Here is a 21580-nt window from a genome sequence, read left to right on the forward strand (position 1 = left end):
AACAACTTATTCAACGCATACACCTATTCTGCTTCGCAGTGGCCGTGGTAGTTACACACTGTACAGAAACACCTGGCGATTGTAAAACGGATGAATAAAGGATCTGGCGACCTGACCACTGTTAAAGGATGAATAAATGATCTGGCGACCGGACCCCTGTAAAAAGGATGAATAAAGGATCAGGCGACCTGACCCCTGTAAAAAGGATGAATAAATGATCTGGCGACCTGACCCCTGTAAAAAGGATGAATAAAGGATCTGGCGACCCGACCCCTGTAAAAAGGAAGAATAAATGATCTGGCGACCCGACCCCTGTAGAAAGGATGAACAAGCATTTGCAATGCAATAGGTCTCGCATTAGGAAAGTTTAAGCTATTGGTCTTGTAAATGACAATTTTGTTATTTATGTGTTGGTTTTGAAAATAGCGAAATTAATAGCTTTGTCATTTACAATGGCAATACTTTTATCTTTTGCAAATGTGACACCTATAGCATTTGTAATGCAACATGTTTTGTATTTACGTGACTTAGATGTTACAAATAACAATGGCTTTTCATTTTTTTAAATAATTAATACTTAAATAAAAGTTATTGTAATTTATAATGGCAATAGCTTAAACTTTTGTAAATAACTTTTATGAAGATTATGTTCAGTGTATTTTATTGTGACGAAAATCCAAGAACAGAAGTGAAATATTAACATCTTTTTGTGACATTTGTAATAAAGCTTGAAACATTGAGAGAACATATTTGAACCAGTTGTTGTTGAATGGTTGCACAGATTGATGCTGTAGTGGCGCTGAGTGATGCTGTGGCGTTCAGTGATGCTGTAGTGGCGCATAGTGATGTTGTGGTGCCCCTGAGTGATGCGGTGGTGGTGCTGAGTGATGCTGTGGTGATGCGATAGATAGATAGAGGGAGGGCGATAGATAGAGGGAGGGCGATAGATAGATAGAGTGCGGGCGATAGATAGAGTGAGGGCGATAGATAGATAGAGTGGGGAGAGGGGAGATAGAGTGGGGAGAGGGGAGATGGAGGGGAGTGGGGAGAGAGGGGAGTGAGGAGAGAGGGGAGTGAGGAGAGAGGGGAGTGAGGAGAGAGGGGAGTGAGGAGAGAGGGGAGTGAGGAGAGAGGGGAGTGAGGAGAGAGGGGAGTGAGGAGAGAGGGGAGTGAGGAGAGAGGGGAGTGAGGAGAGAGGGGAGAGAGGAGAGAGGGGAGAGAGGGGGTGAGGAGAGAGGGGAGTGAGGAGAGAGGGAGAGGGGAGAGAGGGATTGGAGAGTGAGGAGAGGAGAGAGTGAGGAGAGGGGAGAGAGTGAGGAGAGGGGAGAGTGAGGAGAGGGGAGAGCGAGGAGAGGGGAGAGCGAGGAGAGGGGAGAGCGAGGAGAGGGGAGAGTGAGGAGAGGGGAGAGTGAGGAGAGGGGAGAGTGAAAAGAGGGGAGAGTGAAAAGAGGAGAGAGTGAAAAGAGGGGAGAGTGAAAAGAGGGGAGAGTGAAAAGAGGGGAGAGGGAAGAGTGAGGAGAGAGGGTGTGGAGAGAGGGAGGGGAGAGTGAAAAGAGCGGAGAGTGAAAAGAGGGGAGAGTGAAAAGAGGAGAGAGTGAAAAGAGGGGAGAGGGAAGAGTGAGGAGAGAAGGGAGAGTGAGGAGAGAGGGTGTGGAGAGAGGGAGGGGAGAGTGAAAAGAGGGGTGAGTGAAAAGAGGGGGAGGGGAGAGTGAGGAGAGAGGGGAGAGAGGAGAGAGGGGAGTGAGGAGAGAGGGGGAGGGGAGAGAGGGATTGGAGAGTGAGGAGAGGAGAGAGTGAGGAGAGGGGAGAGTGAGGAGAGGGGAGAGCGAGGAGAGGGGAGAGCGAGGAGAGGGGAGAGCGAGGAGAGGGGAGAGTGAGGAGAGGGGAGAGTGAGGAGAGGGGAGAGTGAGGAGAGGGGAGAGTAAAAAGAGCGGAGAGTGAAAAGAGGGGAGAGTGAAAAGAGGAGAGAGTGAAAAGAGGGGAGAGGGAAGAGTGAGGAGAGAAGGGAGAGTGAGGAGAGAGGGTGTGGAGAGAGGGAGGGGAGAGTGAAAAGAGGGGTGAGTGAAAAGAGGGGAGAGTGAAAAGAGGAGAGAGTGAAAAGAGGGGAGAGGGAAGAGTGAGGAGAGAAGGGAGAGTGAGGAGAGAGGGTGTGGAGAGAGGGAGGGGAGAGTGAAAAGAGCGGAGAGTGAAAAGAGGGGAGAGTGAAAAGAGGAGAGAGTGAAAAGAGGGGAGAGGGAAGAGTGAGGAGAGAAGGGAGAGTGAGGAGAGAGGGTGTGGAGAGAGGGAGGGGAGAGTGAAAAGAGGGGTGAGTGAAAAGAGGGGGAGGGGAGAGTGAGGAGAGAGGGGAGAGTAAGGAGAGAGGGAAGAGGGGAGGGGTGGGAGAGAGGGGAGGGTAGAGGGGTGAGAGTGAGGAGAGAGGGGGAGGTAGAGAGGAGAAGAGTGAGGAGAGAGAGGAGAGTGGTGAAAGGGGAGAGTGGTGAGGGGGAGAGTGATGAGAGAGGATAGAGTGGTGAGAGAGGAGAGAGTGGGGGAGTGAGGATATTGAGGAGAGGGGAGAGGTAGAGAAGAGAGGGGAGAAGAGAGGAGAGGGAGGAGAGAGGGAGAGGAGAGTGAGGAGAGGAGGGTGAGGAGAGGGGAGAGAGGGAGGTGAGAGAGGGAAGGAGGGGAGAGTGGAGGGAGGGGAGAGTGGGGAGAGTGGTGAGAGGGGAGAGTGGTGAGAGTGGAGAGGGGAGAATGGGGAGAGGGGAGAGTGGTGAGAGGGGAGAGGGAGGTGAGAGAGGGAGTTGAGAGAGGTAGTGGAGAGTGAGGAGAGGGAGGAGTGGTGAGAGGAGAGAGTGGTGTGAGAGGAGAGAGTGAGGAGAGTGAGGAGAGGGGAGATTGAGGTGAGAGGGGGAGGGGAGAGTGGTGAGAGACGGAAGAGTGGTGAGAGACGGAAGAGTGGTGAGAGGGGAGAGTGGGAAGAGTGAGCAGAGGGGAGAAATAAGAGAGGAGAGAGGGGAGAAGAGAGAGGAGAGAGAGGAGAGGGGAGAAGAGAGAAGAGAGTGGGGAGACTTAGGAGAGGGGAGAGTGAGGATAGAGGGAGTGGAGAGAGGGAGTGGAGAGAGGGAGGGGAGAGGGGGAGTGAGGAGAGAGGGGGAGGGAAGAGAGAGGGGGGAGGGGAGAGAGAGGGGGGAGGGGAGAGAGAGGAGAGAGGGGAGAGTAAGGAGAGAGGGAAGAGGGGAGGGGAGAGAGGGGCGGGATTTCTGAAGTGACTGATAGCCGAGAAGGATGGTCAGCAGAGAAGAAGAGCGTGTGGTCTTGGAAGAGGGAGGGAAGCGGAGAGAGGGAGGGAAGAAGAGGTGCTGGGGGAAGAGGGCCCAGGCGGTCTTGTGAAACTCGAGCTGCAGTACCAGTGGGGGAGGGACAGCAACACTGAAATGTTGTTGTTTTTCAACAAAACATTTGGGAGCAAACCTGGCGGACTTGAGCAGGGGCATGGGGGGGCATTTTAGAATGAGTGATGCCTAGGTGAATTAATCAAATAGGTTACGCAGCAGGAGGTGGTGCGGCACGGACGTCGAGTCAACAAAAAAAAAACTAGTTGGAATGAAGTGACTGATAGCCGAGAAGGCCGGTCAGCAGGGAAGAAGAGCGTGTGGTCTTGGAAGAGGGAGGGAGGCATTCCAATGAAGTGTGGTGCGAGGCGTGGGGGGCGGGGGAGGGGTAGCAGGGGACCAAGTACACAAAAAAACTAACCTCCACAATTCAAGTGTCCTCTAACCCCTGCGTAGGGTAGAGAAAATATGCATCATAATCTTTCTGAAAATATGAACGAAAGAAAATGAAACTACTGGCAAGTATAGTGTATTTCAACACCATGCTATGTGAAATATTCCTTAAAAGGAGAAATATGCCGTAGCTGCCACAATAATAACCCAATGTTCCACAGGAGTAGTTAAGCACGACCCTACAAATATAATATGTAAATGTAAAACCGTTCTCCCAATATTAAAAAATCGCTCACTATTCATGCATATCAAAAGAAATCTTACCAACAATAACAAGAAGATAAAGTGTTGTAGCGTCGATAATAGGCTCAGGAGATGGAGAATACTGCCAAGTAAATATAATAATAAATATAATAAAAAGGAGTCAGTAAAAAAAACAGTAATGGAATTCGGTATGAGATACGAGTGAAATATTTATGAATGACAGATGACGACTTGTCTAACAAGTCGGCAGTTCCGGCGCTTACTCCACATCCTCTCCTTCGAAGACAAAGTGGTGGAAACCCATATTGTTGGTTACAGAGCTAACCTAAATGGGGAAGAATAATACAGAGTCCAAGAGAACTCCTTCGTTTATGACTGAATTAGAAGTAACGCAAAGTGCTCCCTGAGTTGGGCCCTTTGAGCAGCATGACAAGTGTAGTGCTGCTTAAAGGACAGTCAGCAGCCATCCATTTCGCATGTTGGAGGCAGCTAAGTGCCTTGCTTCTGGTTTGCTTCTTTGTGGATAAACGCTGCTAACTCTACAACGCAAAGGTGTCTGGTAAAACGCAAGTTTTCAAAGGTAGCATTGATTCGCATTAAATTAACCTCTTCATCATGGAATTCAACTGTGGAACCGATTACGGCCTTTCTGGGACAGCCGTGGGCGTCTGCAAACGGGGGGGGGGGGAATTCCTGCCCCCTATGGCACAGAAGCCGCAGCAGGCCAGCAACCGAACCACAATGTCAACGCGCTAAGAGCCGCCCATTAAACTGGCATTCGCATCAGCGCACACACTGTGGATAGCTTTGATCGACCCTCGGGGTGCTATAAATCACATCGCAGCACTTTTCCCTGTGCACATCCGAGGTCAGGCCCTCGCCCTCCGACCCTAAACGCTGTTTTGATAGCAGGATTGGTTTTAAAGCGTTCATGAAAGGCAGCGGTGTCAGATGTGTAGGTCTTTACTCGTTTATGTAAACTAGAAAATGTGCTCATCCTTTTAGGAGCTGGTGAAGGGCACAGAGCGACGGGCGGGGGTGGCCCGATAGGTCAGAGATGCAACACTCAGCGGAGGCGGGGATCACTGTGTGGTGGTGTGTGACAGGCCAGGGCGTTTTCAATATTCTTCCATCGCATGAGAAGACGGACTAAAAGTGGACGCGTCACACCAATGGAAATACGTTGAAGTGAGCCATTTTTGACACAGCAGCATAGAAGAGCATGCTTCATGTACATGCTTATCCACACTGAGAAGCACTAGCAACGTCAACAGGCCTGAACTCTGGGTACCTCCAGTGTCCGTTTCCTGTCTGTGGTTCCGGTCCAACTCTGGGGAAGGCTTCATTCTAACAACGCTGCACTTGGTGTGTGAGGAGGGCATAAGTAACAAGCTCTTGGCATTGCTGTGGGGAGGGGGGAGGAGAAATGCGAGACACGGCCTGGCGGCCGTGAAAGTGAAGCCGGCCGTGGGCAGTGAATAATTAGGGGAGGAGAAATGCCTGAAGCAAAGCGGCCGCGAAAGGATCCCTGTGATGTGGCCGTGAAAGCAATTAGGGGGAGGAGAATTGAGGCCAGCGCGCACTGCGCACGCTGGGGAAGCCTGTGGGAGGGAGGCTGATTGCTTTGATGTAGGGAAATGCGCGTGCTTGTCTTCACGTGAACTGTTGAAAATCCGGCCCTTGGTTTGAGAACCTATTTTGGCCACTGAAATTCTCCCCTATCCATTCCTGCGGAATGGGACAGGCTCGACCTAAAAAAAATAAATAAAAAAAAAAGTCTTGAGTTTAAATTTCAGTGCTCCAGCTACATATTTACATATTAACCAGGGGGGTCTGGCCCTGCCTCAGATAGGTTACATATTATGAAGCCTCTCTTTTAGACATATTAGTTCAGTCAAAAGATGCTAAGAGGTCTCTGGATTGCCATTTTAAAAAAATACTTTTTTTTTTAGTTAAGATTGTGAAGGGTGCCGGGTCCCAGCTTCTCGTATTTATAAAGATGGCTAACATTCCAAAAAAGACGAGGTATAAGACAATGCAGGAATATAGCCGGAGACTTCAAACCTTTTATTCTGTGAAAGCTCAGTCAGTAGGATAGGAATATTTGCAGCTTAGTGAACGCAAAGTTCCGAGACTACAAATACAAAATAGCCATTTAAGGTTTTGTAATTCCAATGGCTTTAAAGAACTGTGACATTTCTTGATAAGAAGGAACAGTATAACTTGGCAGGACCTTTAAGATAGGTGTGGGAATATGTGTAAGCTCTTTTTTTGGGGGATATCAGCAGATTGTGCACTTATTGAAAAAAATGCTGCCATCAGTCTAATGTAGGTTCCTCCCCAATATTAGCTGCTCCTAGATCAAAGTTATGGGGGGGTTGGGAAATGGTAAAGATTATTGCGGTGCCAAGGGGAATGCCATCTGGTGAAAACGTTTGGCGAAAAGATTACGCATACAACACAATGAACCTTTTCTCCGGTCAAGTAGCAGACAATCTCAAAATTAGGTAATAAGGCCCTAAGAGCCGCAAAGTTTAAGAGAATGTCTTTGCGCTGGATGGCATACTATCCTCACAAGGCCTTTCATAGAATGTATCCAGAACTGGAGGATCACTGTTTTCACTGCCAGCAGCTTTTATAGAATGTATCCAGAAGGGGGATCGTTGTTTTCACTGCCAGCAGCTTGGGGAGGGTGATTGGATACATACTTTTTTTTACCTACCCCAGGGTTGAACGGTTTTGGGGACAAATATTTGCCGCTCCAGGATTAGGACTGCAAAGAAGGATTGAACCGGAGGCAGGCATGGCATTGCATAGCACTCTTTGGCTTTTTTAGGCAGAGGCAGAATTTGCCATTGGATAACGGGGCTGAATCATTTATTGCGATTGCCTCTTCAGCAGTTCGATCTCTGATCTTGCAGAATTGGAAGACAACCAGAGTACCAATGTATAAGAAGTAGCAAAATAAGATGAGCCGAACGAAGAAGTTTGAGGAGAAATTTGCAAAAAGGGTAGGGGCATTAAAAGATTCAATACCACAAGGAAGTTTATGGAGGAAAAAGAAAATGCATTAACATAAGATCTGGTAAACAAAATTAGATATTAGTTTTTAATAAGGTCTGCCTTAAAAAATTAACATGCGTTTGTATTTCATACTTGGTAGAAGGTTTTCGTTAACAGGTAGAGAGTAGAATCCAGACTGATCCACTCTATTAAAGCTGTAAAAAATTATCGTTTTTACTAACAGAAAAAATATTATTTTCAGGAAACATAAAAATAAACATTCTAGGCACATTTGCACTTTATTTAACATAGATTCATGTTTTGCACTTTCCTTAAATATCGAACAACATGGTTGTTAGGAAAGAAATATATGTACACATTTTTATAGGAATATTAAAACAAGAATATATTCTTGGCACATTTTCTCTTTATTTACAAATTGTTAATGCATTGCACTTTCCTCAAATATTGCATAACGTTTATTTTTAGCCATGCATGTACTTTATTTAGAATAGATTAATGTTTTGCACTTTCCTTTAATATAGAACAACATGGTAGCTAGAATCATCAGAACGTGTGTATTTTTAGGCAAGCTTGCACTTTGTTGAAATATCCAACTATTTCCCTGTGGGGATGCACATATGCCTATTCTTGGTACATTTGCACTTTACCCCCCTCCCCAAATGTCAATGTATTGTACTTTCCTCAAATATCGAAGAACATTGTTTTTAGGACTTTTTCAATATGTGTATTTTTAGGCACGCTTGCATTTTGTTGAAATGGCCCAATATTTCCCGTCAGGGATCACAGATATAGGTATTTAGCTGTTAAAATATATATATATATATATTTTTTTTTATAGAGTATATTCTTGACGTATCTGCACTTTATCCAAAAATTGTCAATGTATTGCACTTTACTCAAATACTGAATAACATTGTTACTATGATTATTTGAATATGTGTATTTTAGGAATGATTGCACTTTGTTGACATGTCCCAATATTTCCTCGCTACGATATCTGTGACTGGAGCAAAAATACAGATTAATGTTCACATGAAACCAATGCCTCTATTAACAATGTACATTGTAGATGAAGTTGCGATAAATTAATCGGTGTATTGTAGATTACTTTAAATTCTCTCAATAAAAATATATGTTTTAAAAAGAGAAATAGCCTTAGCGGGGTTAAAACTGATCTTTGCGTACAAACATCTCTCAATCAGCAAACATACCTGTGTAGAGACGCATGTCACTGTCTTCAACACTACTTACCATTAAGACTTCGCTCCCTGCGCAGAGTGCTGGGTTCGTTTTATAACACCTTCTCCAAAAGCAGTCCAACTCTGAGTAATCTGCTGACTGTGTAGTCCTCAAGAAGCAGTAGCCTACATTATATCAGATGGGGTGGAAAGTGCGGAATGGCATTGAACATTGGTTTCTGGGCTCCAAATTACGTGCCCTTATCAGTTTGGATCATGACATAAATATATGATAAACTGTTCAATGCCATCACCGGTCAAAAAAAACAAAGATGCAACGACACAGCACCTGCCCACTGACAACAGCCATGAATCCTAATTTCTACGCGTTCTGTAACCTCAGATTGCATACAATTCTGAAAAGTATCTTCCTACTATATAGATGGAATCTTCTGTTCTTCCTTCCTTTCTTTCAAATGATCCTCTCATTATCCTCCATCCTGTACATGCCATACTACCCCTGAATTAAACCTATTCTGCTCAATGGTTATGTGCCTTACTGGTCCATACCTTTCCTCATAAACTGTCCATTAGGTACACATTCCTTGGAATCTAACATCATCTACCCCTTCTAGGCTACTTGCTCATCGCACCTTCCATTCGCACAAACTCACTAATAATCACGTCAAACTCCTATCAACCTAATCTACCACCAAGAAAATGTTGGAAATGTATGGAACAGTGGCCTCAGTGGCTAAGCCAAACAACCACTAGATTGCCCACTAACCACGGGTACTTGGGTAGCGTGCATCCCACCTTAAATCGCTTCAACACCACATTAGAGGTATTGAGCATTACACAAATACAATTAGAACACAATACAATGGGATAGGAATATTGTAACAGGACGCAGGGCGTCGCATACATGAATGCTAATGTCCATGACTTTCCGCATGCATTTTTAGGTTGAGCCTGGGCAGCGCATGCGCTGCTCTGTGAGACATCCTGTATTTAGGTAGGGACTTGAAGCTCTGCCCATATTTTTCAGTGACTTGTATCATTGTTATCGTTAATAGTATTTCTAGAGCGCCTGGCTACCCAAAGGACTCGGAGCACTAGATGCGATTACAGACTGACAGAGTGAAGGCTAGGGGTTGGAGTTTTCGAAAAGCCAGGTTTTGAGGCACTTTCGAAAAGCAAAATGATTCACCTCTGAGCGGAGATGAGAGGGAAGAACGTTCCAGAGTTTAGAAACGTTATAAGAGAAGGAACAACCTCCCCCCTCACTCTTGAATTCTGGGAAATGAGGCAAGGTGAGTTGAATGTAGGCATCTATTAGGACAGTATGGCGGGATGATATCCCGACTGATTGGGGGTCTGCTCACATGGAAAGACTTGTGGGCTATACAAAGAGATTTGAAATGTATTCTATCCATGATTGGCAGCCAATGTAAGGCATTCAGCGCAGGTGAAACAGATTGGTTGTTGGGGGGGGTTTGAATAACCGTGCTGTACAGTTTTGGATGATTTGTAGCTTATTAGTGTTGGATCGAGTAACCCCTAAATACAGGGCATTTCCATCGTCCAGGCGATAGAGTATTAAGGCCTCTTTGTCCACTGCAAACTGTGCTGGTTTATTTGTCACTAGGGTTAGTAGTCCTTCCTTAGTACCACCCTGTCACATTATGTAACCTCCCATGGTGACATCCCGTTACATGTGTTGTTTTAATTACAGCCTCCGAGAACAATTTTCTCAAATAGCTATGTCCTGCCTGCTACAGGACACGACCTCTCCTAACGCTTTTTTATTATTTTTATAGCACTAACTCATTTGCAATACAATAGGTCTCGCATTTGCGAGAGTTTAAGCTAATGGCATTGTAAGTGACAATGCCTTTTATTTGTTTTAAAAACAACACATAAAGGGCATTGTCATTTACAATGCCAATAGCCCAAACTTTAGTAAATGCGAGACCTATTGCTTTGCAAACGCCTGTTGCTCAAGCTACAAGCACAGCTGTTCAGTTAAGTATAACGTTTGTTTCAGTGCCGTGTTTGATCTATACGATTCCTGTGCCCTCAAGACAGCCAGAGACGTCGAGACAACCACGTGCCCATAAAGTATACCTTGCAAACACCGTAAATTAATTTTAACCAATACTGAATGTATTAAAATGGCATTTCTATAAACAGAAAATAATCACTGACCACTATGGCATTAAAACTTACTCACGTGTCTAAGATTGCGTTATTTAACAGACGGCGGGGGGGGGGGGAGACTAGAGAAATTAGAAGCGTCGGGAGATGCTGCAACCTAATGTGGCCAGGACAAGCAAAGGAGGGTGCAACACGATGAAGAGGCACGTCAATAATAAAGAGACGAGCTGCCAAAGCCAGGAATTATAAAATATAAAGGGAAAGTAAGAAGACAATGCATACGTTCTATTCGCACTTTGCCACGCTAAATATAGCCCAATGCTGCGGCGGTGAAGTGTCTAATCCAGAAATTGATGTAACACAAGTATCTGCCCCAGGTAAAACAGCGTGTCAAAAGCACCAGGGCGCGCGCTCCCTCCCTATTGGTGCCTTGAGGAACCCAGGCGCCCTCATTAGCCACAGCTCGCGGGAGAGCGCGGGAAAGCGACGCTCAGGTCGCGCGCAGCACACCTTAAAGCTTTGGTCGCTGGAGCAGGTGGCCATCCTCCGGCCGTGGAAGTCAAAGGACATATCGGGGATAAGGTCCTTGTGATCGGCCGCGATGCTCCGGGCCACAAACATCCTGAGGCGGCCACACACAGAGTACTCGTGGGTCCCGCAGAGCATAGGGAAGAACTCCACTCTGTGCTACGCTTAGGGCAGAGCAGCAACCAGCGTAAAACACAAGCCGTGAGCGTGCAAGCTCCCGAACTTCCGGTTTCGGGATGTGCACGCTCACGGCTGTCGTGGGGCGGGACTTCCATCTTTGCGAGAAGCCCACTGAGTGGATGGCCCAGAGGACCGGTGAGAGCAGAAGTCAGGAGTGGCGACTGAGGCCGCAGATGCGGTAAGTGGGGCTTGGTACGTGTGTGTGTGTGTTTGTGTGTGTGAGTGTGTGTGTGTGTCTGCGCGTGTGTGTGTGTCTGCGCGTGTGTGTGTGTCTGCGTGTGTGTGTGTGTGTGCGCGTGTGTGTGTGCCTGCGCGTGTGTGTGTGCCTGCCTTCGGCCGGCCTGCATAAGCGCGTCCACAGACGCTGGTAGGCTCGTCCACTGCTCTGACTCCCTTGAGAGCGAACTCGGCGACAATAGGTCTCGAGCGAGACCTAATAAAGGATCTGGCGACCCGACCCCAGTAAAAAGGATGAATAAAGGATCTGGCGACCTGACCCCTGCAAAAAGGATGAATAAAGGATCTGGCGACCTGACCCCTGTAAAAAGGATGAATAAAGGATCTGGCGACCTGACCCCTGTAAAAAGGATGAATAAAGGATCTGGCGACCAGACCCCCGTAAAAAGGATGTAATGAAAGATCTGGCGACCCGACCCCTGTAAAAAGGATGAATAAAGGATCTGGCGACCCGACCCCTGTAAAAAGGACGAATAAAGGATCTGGCGACCAGACCCCTGTAAAAAGGATGAATAAAGGATCTGGCGACCTGACCCCTGTAAAAAGGATGAATAAAGGATCTGGCGACCCGACCCCTGTAAAAAGGATGAATAAAGGATCTGGCGACCCAGACCCCTGTAAAAAAGATGAATAAAGGATCTGGCGACCTGACCCCTGTAAAAAGGATGAATAAAGGATCTGGCGACCCGACCCCTGTAAAAAGAAAGAATAAAGGATCTGGCGACCTGACCTCTGTAAAAAGGATGAATAAAGGATCTGGCGACCCGACCCCTGTAAAAAGGAAGAATAAAGGATCTGGCCACCTGACCCCTGTAAAAAGGATGAATAAATGATCTGGCGACCTGACCCCGGTAAAAAGGATGAATAAAGGATCTGGCGCAGCTGTCCACAGACTTCACTGGAGGTAAGGCATGTTTCTTTTAGACAAGATGGCCCCTGAACAGAATTACATTACCAAATGTATGCGTGATGTCACACAGTGTAGTCGAAAAGGGCGGGTGTTGCAATAACCTCCTCAACTCCAATAAACGTCCCACCAAAATTTCAAAAAGCTGCTCGTCACCTACCTCTATGTGTCACCAACTACGACTACAGTCAGCTAGTTGTTCTAAAGTGAAGTTCAGTAACCAATCTCCTTGCATTGCATGAAGACAAAAGCACGCAATGTTGGGAGCGCTACAGGAAAGGCACGTAAATTAGTTGTCTTCCTCATCGACACTGTTACGAACCCCTGAAGTCTCCTCTGAAGATACCCCTGAAGTCTCCTCTCAAGACACCCCGAAGTCTCCTCTCAAGACACCCTTGAAGTCTCCTTTCAAGACACCCCTTAAATCTCCTCTCAAGACACCCCTGAAGTCTCCTCTCAAGACACCCCCGAAGTCTCCTTTCAAGACACCCCTGAAGTCTCCTTTCAAGACACCCCTTAAATCTCCTCTCAAGACACCACTGAAGGCTCCCCTCAACACACCCCTGAAGTCTCCTCAAGACACCCCTGAAGTCTCCCCTCAACACACCCCTGAAGTCTCCTCAAGACACCCCTGAAGTCTCCTCTCAAGACACCCCCGAAGTCTCCTTTCAAGACACCCCTAAAGTCTCCTCTCAAGACACCCCTGAAGTGTCCTCTCAAGACACTCGCGAAGTCTCCTCTCAAGACACCCCTGAAGTCTCCTTTCAAGACACCCCCGAAGTCTCCTTTCAAGACACCCCCGAAGTCTCCTCTCAAGACACCCCCGAAGTCTCCTCTCGAGACACCCCCGAAGTCTCCTCTCGAGACACCCCTGAAGTCTCCTCTCAAGACACCCCCGAAGTCTCCTCTCGAGACACCCCTGAAGTCTCCTCTCGAGACACCCCCGAAGTCTCCTCTCAAGACACCCCCGAAGTCTCCTCTCGAGACACCCCTGAAGTCTCCTCTCAAGACACCCCTGAAGTCTCCTCTCAAGACACCCCTGAAGTCTCCTCTCGAGACACCCCTGAAGTCTCCTCTCAAGACACCCCCGAAGTCTCCTTTCAAGACACCCCCGAAGTCTCCTTTCAAGACACCCCCGAAGTCTCCTTTCAAGACACCCCCGAAGTCTCCTCTCAAGACACCCCCGAAGTCTCCTCTCAAGACACCCCCGAAGTCTCCTCTCGAGACACCCCTGAAGTCTCCTCTCGAGACACCCGCGAAGTCTCCTCTCGAGACACCCCCGAAGTCTCCTTTCAAGACACCCCCGAAGTCTCCTCTCAAGACACCCCCGAAGTCTCCTCTCGAGACACCCCTGAAGTCTCCTCTCGAGACACCCGCGAAGTCTCCTCTCGAGACACCCCCGAAGTCTCCTTTCAAGACACCCCCGAAGTCTCCTCTCGAGACACCCCTGAAGTCTCCTCTCGAGACACCCGCGAAGTCTCCTCTCGAGACACCCCCGAAGTCTCCTTTCAAGACACCCCCGAAGTCTCCTCTCAAGACACCCCCGAAGTCTCCTCTCAAGACACCCCCGAAGTCTCCTCTCGAGACACCCCTGAAGTCTCCTCTCAAGACACCCGCGAAGTCTCCTCTAGAGACACCCCCCGAAGTCTCCTCTCGAGACACCCCTGAAGTCTCCTCTGAAGACACCCCCGAAGTCTCCTTTCAAGACACCCCCGAAGTCTCCTCTCGAGACACCCCTGAAGTCTCCTCTCGAGACACCCCTGAAGTCTCCTCTCAAGACACCCATGAAGTGTCCTTTCAAGACACCCCCGAAGTCTCCTTTCAAGACACCCCCGAAGTCTCCTTTCAAGTCACCCCTGAAGTCTCCTCTCAAGACACCCCTGAAGTCTCCTCTCAAGACACCCCTGAAGTGTCCTCTCAAGACACCCCTGAAGTGTCCTCTCAAGACACCCCTGAAGTCTCCTCTCAAGACACCCCTAAAGTCTCCTCTCAAGACACCACCGAAGTCTCCTCTAGAGACACCCCCCGAAGTCTCCTCTAGAGACACCCCCGAAGTCTCCTCTCGAGACACCCCCGAAGTCTCCTTTCAAGACACCCCCGAAGTCTCCTCTCGAGACACCCCTGAAGTCTCCTCTCGAGACACCCCTGAAGTCTCCTCTCAAGACACCCCCCGAAGTCTCCTCTAGAGACACCCCCGAAGTCTCCTCTCGAGACACCCGCGAAGTCTCCTCTCGAGACACCCCCGAAGTCTCCTTTCAAGACACCCCTGAAGTGTCCTCTCAAGACACCCCTGAAGTCTCCTCTCAAGACACCCCTAAAGTCTCCTCTCAAGACACCCCTAAAGTCTCCTCTCAAGACACCCCTGAAGTGTCCTCTCAAGACACCCCTGAAGTCTCCTCTCAAGACACCCCTGAAGTGTCCTCTCAAGACACCCCTGAAGTGTCCTCTCAAGACACCCCTAAAGTCTCCTCTCAAGACACCCATGAAGTCTCCTCTCAAGACACCCCTAAAGTCTCCTCTCAAGACACCCCTAAAGTCTCCTCTCAAGACACCCATGAAGTGTCCTCTCAAGACACCCCTGAAGTCTCCTCTCAAGACACCCCTAAAGTCTCCTCTCAAGACACCCCTAAAGTCTCCTCTCAAGACACCCCTAAAGTCTCCTCTCAAGACACCCCTGAAGTCTCCTCTCAAGACACCCCTAAAGTCTCCTCTCAAGACACCCCTAAAGTCTCCTCTCAAGACACCCATGAAGTCTCCTCTCAAGACACCCCTAAAGTCTCCTCTCAAGACACCCCTAAAGTCTCCTCTCAAGACACCCATGAAGTGTCCTCTCAAGACACCCCTGAAGTCTCCTCTCAAGACACCCCTGAAGTCTCCTCTCAAGACACCCCTAAAGTCTCCTCTCAAGACACCCATGAAGTGTCCTCTCAAGACACCCCTGAAGTCTCCTCTCAAGACACCCTGAAGTCTCCTCTCAAGACACCCTTGAAGTCTCCTTTCAAGATACCCATGAAGTCTCCTCTCAAGACACCCCTAAAGTCTCCTCTCAAGACACCCCTAAAGTCTCCTCTCAAGACACCCCTGAAGTCTCCTCTCAAGACACCCCTGAAGTCTCCTCTCAAGACACCCCTAAAGTCTCCTCTCAAGACACCCATGAAGTGTCCTCTCAAGACACCCCTGAAGTCTCCTCTCAAGACACCCTGAAGTCTCCTCTCAAGACACCCTTGAAGTCTCCTTTCAAGATACCCCTGAAGTGTCCTCTCAAGACACCCCTAAAGTCTCCTCTCAAGACACCCCTAAAGTCTCCTCTCAAGACACCCATGAAGTGTCCTCTCAAGACACCCCTGAAGTCTCCTCTCAAGACACCCTGAAGTCTCCTCTCAAGACACCCTTGAAGTCTCCTTTCAAGATACCCCTGAAGTCTCCTCTCAAGACACCCTTGAAGTCTCCTTTCAAGATACCCATGAAGTGTCCTCTCAAGACACCCCTAAAGTCTCCTCTCAAGACACCCAGGAAGTGTCCTCTCAAGACACCCCTAAAGTGTCCTCTCAAGACACCCCTGAAGTGTCCTCTCAAGACACCCCTGAAGTGTCCCCTCAAGACACCCCTGAAGTGTCCCCTCAAGACACCCCTGAAGTCTTCAGAATGCCCTAGCCATGTGAGATGTTGAGAAGCAGAACAAGCAGCTGTTCCTCCTTGACACCTTGAGTTCAAAGCCAGGGACAAGCACCCCAGGATGTATTTGCTGTACAACAGTGTCTCACTTGAGAATACCAGAAGTGCTCATGTCTTGAGAATAGTGTGGTGTGCTCTGGGCATCTAGATCAAAGCAGATGCAACCGAAGCCACCAACAAAGGACCCTAAATCTTTGTTCTGACCGGAGGGCACATGGAGTACCAGGACTCAAGTTGGGTCTGTTAAGATCAACACTCAACTACCAAAGAGTGCACATGAAGCCTGTGCAACCCCGATTAAGGACAAAAACAAAGTTTAACCTTGGGCACCCCCAATCAAGGCGAACAAGAATTATGGCATCTAAGCGCATCCTTGCTACCATCTGCAATCCATTGTAAGGCGGTATAAGCCCCATGCTTACCTGCTGTATCACTCATGCTTTCTATGATCTCACAGTCCTCGTCGTCCGCGATATAGATGTTTTCGTCTCCGTTTGAGTTTATTAACACAACTTCAGGGCTGGCCACACGCTCTATTTTTAAAGATAAAACATCAGTTATAGGCCGTCAAACATTTAACAGTAGATATGCTTTGTTATCCACAAACAATTCAATCACAAGTCTTCTGATCTAGAGTAGTTGTCACCTAGTATCTCTGTTTACATGAATGAAAAACTCAACAGAGAAGCTGGCACCCACACCTGAGCCCCTGGGGCGTATTTGAACCCTGCGCAGCCCCAACTGTGGTGCCGGGGTGTATCTGAACTCTACACCCAGCCACCTGTCCATTGTGCACACATAGAAGAAAGAAACCTGTAATCCCCCAATCCTGGCCTATAAAAAGATTCCCATTTCAGATATTTGTAGCATGTTAACGCTAACAAATTCAACAAACAACAAAAGGAGAACAGGATTTTCATGGGTGACAGTACCTTAGTCAGGAAGCGATGATTCATGCAAAGTACAAGAAATATCTAAAGGCTTTAACAAATGTGAGCGTAAAAAAGAGCAGTCTGCTAATCAGTTCCCATGTGTGAAGATGGGGTCGTCCAGCAGTTCTAGTACTTTTCCTAGGTACTGCAATAACTTTTTTTTTTTTTAAATATCATTGGATAATCTTAAACAGCTCTACAAGTGAAGGAGTGTAAGCTGCTACCTGCTGAGATAAGACTCTGTGACCTGTCAGTAGCACGATGATGTTCCGCAACGTGTCAACCGTGCACCCACAGATACACTGTCAGACAGATGTGAGCCACGGCTTAGGTTTACCGAACTCCACATTTATGTATACTTACTATATACACACACACACACACACATATATATATATATATTCACTGAAAAAACCATAGGTTATAGACCATATATAGTTAGGAATATGCATTTACAAAACCTTGAAAATTCACTGAAAAAACCATAGGTTAGAGACCATATATAGTTAGCTGGACATTTTATTGACATAAAACCAATGAAATTCCATATATAGTTAGTTGCACTAACTATATATCGCGCACCCGCAATCCACTGCTGATGATGTCACATATTACATCATTCATGACATGGTCAGTGACATCACTGATGACATCACTGATGACATCTCAAATGACATCACTGATGACATCAAGAATGAGTGGATGTATGGAAGACTGAGTGTGTGTGTGGCTGGCTGGGAGGTGTGTGACTCTGTGCATATCAATGTGTACTTGTATCAGTGATTGTATAAGAGAGTAAGTATGTGTTAGTATATGTGTGAAAAGTATGGTGTTCTGTGTTTAACTGTATAGATGAGGAAATCGAAGTGTGATTGATTCTTCACAGGACTGACTAGGTGTATGAGTGCATATGATAGTGTTGTAATAATGAGTGACTGTATGTATGAGTGATTGTATGGGTGAATGAGTGAATGTGTGTGTAGACGTAGGAATCAGTGAGTGCGTATGTAGTAACTGGTATTGGTGTGTCATGATGTCATCAGTGATGTCATTTGAGATGTCATCAGTGATGTCATTTGAGATGTCATCAGTGATGTCATCAGTGATGTCACTGAAGTATGGTGTTCTGTGTTTAACTGTATAGATGAGGAAATGGAAGTGTGATTGATTCTTTACAGGACTGACTAGGTGTGTGAGTAACTCCATGGATGAGTGGCAGTGTGTGAGTGTCTGCATAGGTGTATGAGTGCATATGATAGTGTTGTAATAATGAGTGACTGTATGTATGAGTGATTGTATGGGTGAATGAGTGAATGTGTGTGTAGACGTAGGAATCAGTGAGTGCGTATGTAGTAACTGGTATTGGTGTGTCATGATGTCATCAGTGATGTCATTTGAGATGTCATCAGTGATGTCATCAGTGATGTCATTTGAGATGTCATCAGTGATGTCATCAGTGATGTCACTGACCATGTCATGAATGATGTAATATGTGACATCATCAGCAGTGGATTGCGGGTGCGCGATATATAGTTAGTGCAACTAACTATATATGGAATTTCATTGGTTTTATGTCAATAAAATGTCCAGCTAACTATATATGGTCTCTAACCTATGGTTTTTTCAGTGAATTTTCAAGGTTTTGTAAATGCATATTCCTAACTATATATGGTCTATAACCTATGGTTTTTTCAGTGAATTTCATTGGTTTTTTAAAAGCTAATATCTATAGCTGTAAAATATATTCTTTATTACGTGACGTATCATGTAGCCACGTGAGACGCCTCATGACGCGTCGCATAACCGTGACGTATCGGCTCTGCAGCGCAAACAAAACCCGTAACGTAAGCGTGCCGGAGCACGCTTACAGATATATATATTTTTTTTAACCTTAATTAGACAAAATCCACACGTGCACATATCTTGAGGCCTTGCAAAGGCACATCAAACAAACAGTCCCTACAATTTTGCCAAGTTTGCTGGAAATCTATTCCCTTAATTTTTTTTTTTACTGTTTCTCTTGGTCTTCCCCTTGTTACGCTTACCGGGACGCTACCCGGTACGCGAACCGGACGCTCCAAAAACACAAGATGGCGGACTCCCGTTACGCTGCCGGTTAGCTGCCCGGTTCGCGTACCGGGAAGCGCCTCTACCGCGAAAAATCGCGGGGGACTTTAATATCCCCCTCATCAATCCTAGGGGGTCAGGAGGGGTTTACCTTGCCCCCTTTCCTTCATTTCCCCCTTCTTTTTTCACCACATCTTGTCTCTCGAACCTACCGAGAGACAAGATGGCGGCCGCTCCGGACAGTTTACAGTGTTGACAGCTACGCTGCCGGTTAGCTGCCCGGTTAGCTGCCCGGTGAGCTGCCCGGTGAGCTGCCCGGTTCGCGTACCGGGACGCGCCTCTACGGCGTAAAATCGCAAAAAAATTCTAATTTTTTTTTGTTTTTTGCCCCGCGGGGCCCTTTAATAGCCCCCACATCAATCCTAGGGGGTCAGGAGGGGTCTACCTTGCCCCCTTTCATTCATTTCCCCCTTCGTTTATTTCCACCTCTTGTCTCTCGATCGTACCGAGAGACAAGATGGCGGCCGCTCCGGACTGTTTAGAATGTTGACAGACACCGGAGAGCCAATCAGCTTCGCTTCGCGAAGTTCCGTTACGCGTCAGGTACGTGAACCGGGGCGCTAACCGGAGCGCTGTCACAGATATATATATTTTTTTAAACGTTAATTTCTCAAAATCCACTGGAGCACATATATTGAGACATAGCAAAGGCACGTCGGGCAAACCATATCTACAATTTTGCCAAGTTTCATGTAAATCTATTCAGCCGTTCGAGCTAAAAGTGAGTCCAACCGCCCTATGGAAAAATGAATGGGAAAAACGCGTTTTGGGACCCCCCTTTTTTCTCGGCCCCCCCTTGACGAAACCCCCCCAAATTTTCAGGGGCTGCTCAGAAACAAAATGTGCCATTTTCCTGAAAATTTCAGCCAATTCCGTCCACAAACGCCAAAGTTATTAGACATAGAATTTTCAGAAATCCCATAGAGAAAAAATCCTAACTATATATACCCACTGGCTATCGCCAGTAGGTAATACACATATATAAACATATATAATCTGCATATCTATATAAATATAAATGCATGCATACATATACATATATGCATACATATGCATGTTATTTACATGAAAGTTTTAAAAACACTAATAAAAGCAAAGCTAAAAAGCCACCTCATTACAAACAGAATGGCTTTAACTTAAACGAGGGCGAGATCGATTGCATTTTCAATGCTTGTTTACTTTGGTTCTATTAAGAAGGCATTCAGATGTGTCACACATTTGCCATAAATTCTGAATGTTAGCACTCTAGTTGCTCATTAGATCACTGTAGTAAAGCTAGTGCTCACCAGGGAAGTCTGCTGCTAATCATGGTTTGCAGCCATTTTCCCGCATTTTTTATCCCGCAGACTTTCAGTCCGCATACCATTATTCCGCAAGGTCATTGACCTCGCATACCATTATCCCGCATTTTTTCAAAACGCATGTGCATTTATCGCGCATGCCTTTACAAAGAATTACGTTTTAAAGGCATGTATGGTAAATGCATTTGCGTTGTGAAAACCACGATGACGAGAGAGGTAAGTGGGTTTGTGTTAATTTTTCCGTTGGTTAGTGATTGTGTAGTGTAGTGTAGTGTAGTGTAGTGTAGTGTAGTGTAGTGTTGTGTTAGTGTAGTGTAGAGTTGTGGTGGTTGTTTAGTGTAGGGTCATGCTAGGGGTAGTGTTTTAGGGTTTAGGGTTGTGTTGTAGTGTTTGCGTAGTGTAGGGTCATGCTGGGGGTAGTGTTTTAGGGTTTAGGGTAGTGTTGTAGTGTTTGCGTAGTGTAGGGTCATGCTGGGGGTAGTGTTTTAGGGTTGTGTTGTAGTGTTTGCGTAGTGTAGGGTCATGCTGGGGCTAGTGTTTTAGGGTTTAGGGTAGTGTTGTAGTGTTTGCGTAGTGTAGGGTCATGCTGGGGGTAGTGTTTTAGGGTTTAGGGTAGTGTTGTAGTGTTTGCGTAGTGTAGGGTCATGCTGGGGGTAGTGTTTTAGGGTTTAGGGTAGTGTTGTAGTGTTTGCGTAGTGTAGGGTCATGCTGGGGGTAGTGTTTTAGGGTTTAGGGTAGTGTTGTAGTGTTTGCGTAGTGTAGGGTCATGCTGGGGGTAGTGTTTTAGGGTTTAGGGTTGTGTTGTAGTGTTTGCGTAGTGTAGGGTCATGCTGGGGCTAGTGTTTTAGGGTTTAGGGTAGTGTTGTAGTGTTTGCGTAGTGTAGGGTCATGCTGGGCGTAGTGTTTTAGGGTTTAGGATAGTGTTGTAGTGTTTGCGTAGTGTAGGGTCATGCTGGGGGTAGTGTTTTAGGGTTTTGGGTAGTGTTGTAGTGTTTGCGTAGTGTAGGGTCATGCTGGGGTGTAGTATTTTAGGGTTTAGGGTAGTGTTGTAGTGTTTGCGTAGTGTAGGGTCATGCTGGGGGTAGTGTTTTAGCGTTTTGGGTAGTGTTGTAGTGTTTGCGTAGTGTAGGGTCATGCTGGGGGTAGTGTTTTAGTGTTTTGGGTAGTGTTGTAGTGTTTGCGTAGTGTAGGGTCATGCTGGGGTGTAGTGTTTTAGTGTTTTGGGTAGTGTTGTAGTGTTTGCGTAGTGTAGGGTCATGCTGGGGTGTAGTGTTTTAGGGTTTTGGGTAGTGTTGTAGTGTTTGCGTAGTGTAGGGTCATGCTGGGGGTAGTGTTTTAGGGTTTTGGGTAGTGTTGTAGT

General features: G+C 46.8%; 1 protein-coding gene across 2 annotated transcripts in view; it reads right to left on the reverse strand.

Moving 5' to 3' along the window:
- The window catches only part of LOC144770941 (uncharacterized), a 118256-nt gene that overhangs the window by 7776 nt on the left and 88900 nt on the right, over positions 1-21580 (reverse strand). For both annotated transcript variants that reach the window (XM_078655778.1, XM_078655777.1), the window contains exon 7: positions 16283-16393. In XM_078655778.1, the coding sequence (XP_078511904.1) occupies positions 16283-16393 (111 nt within the window). The remainder of the gene's footprint in view (positions 1-16282; positions 16394-21580) is intronic.

The sequence above is a fragment of the Lissotriton helveticus genome, chromosome 7, assembly GCF_964261635.1.
Source record: "Lissotriton helveticus chromosome 7, aLisHel1.1, whole genome shotgun sequence".
Lineage (NCBI taxonomy): Eukaryota > Metazoa > Chordata > Amphibia > Caudata > Salamandridae > Lissotriton > Lissotriton helveticus.